At 66.0% G+C, this 3,863-nt stretch overlaps 2 protein-coding genes across 2 annotated transcripts in view; both read right to left on the bottom strand.

Annotated features, from left to right (window-relative positions):
• The window catches only part of VDAG_00688 (small nuclear ribonucleoprotein), a gene marked incomplete at both ends in the record, with an annotated part of 4,416 nt that extends 2,049 nt beyond the window's left edge, over nucleotides 1-2,367 (bottom strand). Inside the window, 3 exons of the mRNA XM_009652065.1 lie at nucleotides 296-1,975; nucleotides 2,052-2,297; nucleotides 2,356-2,367. Of these exons, the coding sequence (XP_009650360.1) occupies nucleotides 296-1,975; nucleotides 2,052-2,297; nucleotides 2,356-2,367 (1,938 nt within the window). The remainder of the gene's footprint in view (nucleotides 1-295; nucleotides 1,976-2,051; nucleotides 2,298-2,355) is intronic.
• Nucleotides 2,368-2,920: 553 nt separating this feature from the next.
• VDAG_00687 (tRNA (cytosine-5-)-methyltransferase NCL1) overlaps nucleotides 2,921-3,863 on the bottom strand; it is a gene marked incomplete at both ends in the record, with an annotated part of 3,578 nt that continues 2,635 nt past the window's right edge. Inside the window, one exon of the mRNA XM_009652064.1 lies at nucleotides 2,921-3,817. Within this exon, the coding sequence (XP_009650359.1) occupies nucleotides 2,921-3,817 (897 nt within the window). The remainder of the gene's footprint in view (nucleotides 3,818-3,863) is intronic.

Genomic DNA, 3,863 nt, shown 5'->3' with positions numbered 1-3,863 from the left:
TTTTTGGGCTGAGGATTTTGGAACTCGCGGGGAGCTCCTTTTTTTTGGCCCCTCGAACAAGTCCCCGGCGTTAAGCGTTCCAAAAGGAAGGGGCCGGCAACGCCCCCTGGCACCGGCCGTTCCGGGGTCCCCGACGCCCCCCCCAGTCGAGGGAGGCCCCCGCAGGGAGGGGCGGCGGCCGTAGGCCGGGATTCAGCTTGGCAACCTTGGAGGGCGCCTTCGGGGAAGGGCGCGAGCCCGCAGGGCAACGGCGTGGTAGTCGACGGTCTGGACGAGCCAAGATGCCCTAGTCGACGGTGTCGGGGTGGCGGCCGATGAGCTCCTGGAGGGCGGCGGAGGCGCCGCGTCGGATGTTGCCGGCGGGGTCGAGGGACGCCGTCACGGTCAGCTCGGTGGCGAGACGCTGGAGAATTGAAGGGGGGGCAGAAGAAGAAGAAGAAGAAGAAGTCGTTTCGCCGGTGGGGACAGCCAGCAGCTCGGCGGTGGTGTAGCGGCGCGCGAGGGCCCAGATGCCGAAGCAGGCGGCGTCGCGGACGTTGGCGCCGACGGAGCTGCCGGAGGTGCTGCGCTTCTCAAAGGCGAGGGCCAGCAAGAGCGCGGCGATGATGGCGGGCAGCTGGCGGGCGGGCGGGGACCGGCGGTAGAGGAGGTGGGACAGGGTCAGGGTGAGACCGTGCCACTCGAGGGGGTCTACGGCGGACAGGTCGCGGACGGGCTCGGCGGTGCCGACGGCGGAGACGGCCCAGAGGACGTTGCGGTTGAGGGCGTCGAGGACGGCATCGACGACCTCGTCGGCCATGTCGGGGTCGAGCTTGAGGGTGATGACGCTGAGGGCCTTGGAGGCGGCGAGGCGGACGGGCGTGTCGTTGTCGGCGAGACGTTCCAAGAGGTAGCCGATGGCGAGCTCGACGAGGTCGATGGCCGGGTGGGGCTCTCGGTCTCTGTGCTGGTGGCCGCCGCTGCCGAGGAGGAGGACGGCGATGGAGCGGATGACTTTGATGACCATCTTGCGGGCGACGGCGTAGGCGCGGATGGAGGCGGCGATGGGCGAATCGGCCTCGGAGACGGCGTGGACGACGGTAAAGATGGCGGACAGCGAGGCGTCCATGTCGGACGTGTTGACGGAGGCGCGGAGCACGCCGGCGAGGAAGGAGAGGACGCCAATGTGGAAGTAGGGCTGGTGCTCGGGCGCATGAGGGCTGCCGTCGTCGTTGTCGTTGTCGTCGATGTCGTCGGCCGTCTTGGTCGTGGCGACGTCCCGTGGGCGCAGGGAGGCGAGGGCCCAGCTGACGAGGGCATCCAGCACGCCGAGGGACTGCATGTCGCGGCGCATGGACAGGCGGACGAGGAGGTGGCGCGCGCCGTCGCGCTCCTTGCCGGGCGAGGCGAGATACTTGACAGCCAGGGGCAGCACGCGCGTGGTGATGGCGGGCAGGCCCCTGGGCCAGGCAAAGCCGGGCAGCGGCACGAGGGCGGCGGCGGCGGCGGCGGCGGGGTCGTCGGCGGGGTCGGCCGAGGAGATGGTCGACAGGTCAAAGGGGGCGAGCAGCAGCTGGGCGAGCCAGAGGAGCACGAGGTAGCGCTCCTCCCAGATCCAGTCGCGCTGGGAGGGCTCGGCGGCGGCGGCGTGGGCGCGGACCGAGTCGGTCAGGGCGAGGAGCGAGGGCCTGGCGGCCCTGCGCTCGGCCGACTCGAGGGCCGCCAGCAGGGGCTCGAGGTGGCGGGCCTCGACGGGCAGGAAGCGCAGGATGACGGCGGCGCCGCGGATCTTGGTCAGGGTGTAGACGAGGCGGGCAATGGCGGCGGGCAGGGGCTCGAGCAGCTGGGCTCGGGCGGTGGGCGCGGCTGACGATGGTCTCGTCAGGCGGCCGGCCTGCGTGTAGAGGTTCTCCAGGTACGAGGCGGCGAGGAGGGGCAGCCATTTCGGCAGATGGGGATCGAGGAGCTGCGGCAGTTCTTGGAAGGGGTCGAGGAGCTATCGCCGGGCGGTTTGGTCAGTTCTCGGGTCCAGTCTCCTGCCACCTGGAAGGGAAACCAATCTTAATCGGAACAGGAGGCAGGTCGGGCTCACGCACGGTGGATGTGAGCCTCGCCGTCTCGCTGATGCGGACGCGGGTGCGCAGCTCGCCGTTGGGTTTGCGGAGAAAGGGCGTCAGCGAGCGATCAAAGTCGGCTATGAGATCGCTGGACGCCTTTTGGAGCTTGACGTCGCGATCATCCTCCGGTGCGTCCTCCATCGTCGGGTCCTGGTTCTGGGGCAGCTCCAGGCGAGGAATTCGAATGAACAAGCGGGGGATCTCACTGTCGCTTATTTGTCAGCTCGGGGCTCGGACACAGGGGTCTTTTTGGACGAACGTGAATGCTCATGTCTGTAGAGCGGCGAGGGCTCGGCCGTAAGGGATGCTGCTCACGGATGGTGTGGTGTTTGTTGGTGAGGAGGCAGATGTGTGTGTCGTGGGAGTTGGTTGTTGAGAGTGAGAGGAGAGCGATTCTGGGGCTCTGGTGACAGTGTATGAACTGGTAGAGCACGGTGACGGCACACAGTACCACCGCAGCACATTCATCACCTTGGTGGGTGCATGGAAGCATGAAAGCAACATGTTCGAGGGCCTGAGGACGAGGGTCATGAGGAGGAATGGTAAAACCAGTATGACGAGACGATGGTCGCATAACCCTGTCGATGATGAGAGTGAACAAGACAATGCATCGACTCAACATGAACCAGAGTTGGCAGAAGAAAGGAGCACTTTTCAAGGATCAGACACGAACACTTGAATTGTCACGGATTCATCATCGGCCAGAATGACATGTGAACGCCGACTGCTCATTTCCCTGCTATATACCTCTCGCCAGCTATGTCAAAAGAGAACCCCCGAAAACACCAGATTTTATTGTATTTCGATTCCAGAAACGACCGAGCCTAGTCGCTGCCCGGCGTGGGCGCATCCTCAATCGCCTCATCCATCGCCGCCTCGTCGGCCGCGCCGTCTCCGTTCTCCTGCGTCTCGCTCTGGAGCTGCTGCTGCTGCTGCACCTGCGCCTGCTTCTCTTTGGTCAGGGCCAGGTTGACGAGCGGCGTCGTGTCGTTGAAGAGGCGCAGCAGCATGGCCGAGCGGTCCTCCTTGGGCAGCATGAGGTTGAGCGAGTGCAGGCTCTTCCACAGCGGCAGCGCCATGCGCTCGGTGAAGCCGTCGGCCGTGCCGTCGGGCTCGAGCCGCAGCACGAGGCAGCCCATGCCAACGTCGCGCACGCGCTCGCCCACCTCGCCGAGCGCCCGCCACGCGCCGTCGGCAATCTTGGGGAACATTTCAATGAGCAGCCGCCGCAGCGTCTCCTTGTTCGTGAGCCGCACGATGCGCTCCTCGCCGACGTAGCCCTGCACGATCGGCATGCCCTCCGACTGGATCCGCCACCGGCACACCTCGGCCGACGGCGCGTCCTGCCGCATGAACATCTTGACGCCGCCGTGCACAAACTTGACGCCGCGGCCCTCGTTCTCCGTCAGCACGTCCTTGGCCAGCGACGACGTGTAGTAGATGGCCTTGGCCGGCTCGCCCGTCGCGTTGCGCACCATGAACCGGTCCTGCGGGAACCGCGCCGACACCGAGTAGAACGTCTTGATGTTCTGCAGCACCTCGTGGTCCGGCGCCAGGTACTTGAACGGCTCCTCGATCTGTCCGTGCTGGTTGCGGATCGGCTTTGTGTTGGTCGGCTTCGGCGCCGCCTCGGCAGGCTTGGCCTCCTCCTTGGCCTCCTCCTTGGCCTCCTCCTTGGCCTCTTCGCTGTTGCTCTCATCGACCTTGGGCTTCTTTGAAGCCTGCGACTCTGTCTCGACGGCTTCATCCTCGCGCGCCCGCTTCGTG

Source organism: Verticillium dahliae, genomic scaffold, assembly GCF_000150675.1.
Source record: "Verticillium dahliae VdLs.17 supercont1.1 genomic scaffold, whole genome shotgun sequence".
NCBI classification, from domain to species: Eukaryota; Fungi; Ascomycota; class Sordariomycetes; order Glomerellales; family Plectosphaerellaceae; genus Verticillium; species Verticillium dahliae.
This window is presented reverse-complemented; position numbering and strand designations above follow the sequence as displayed.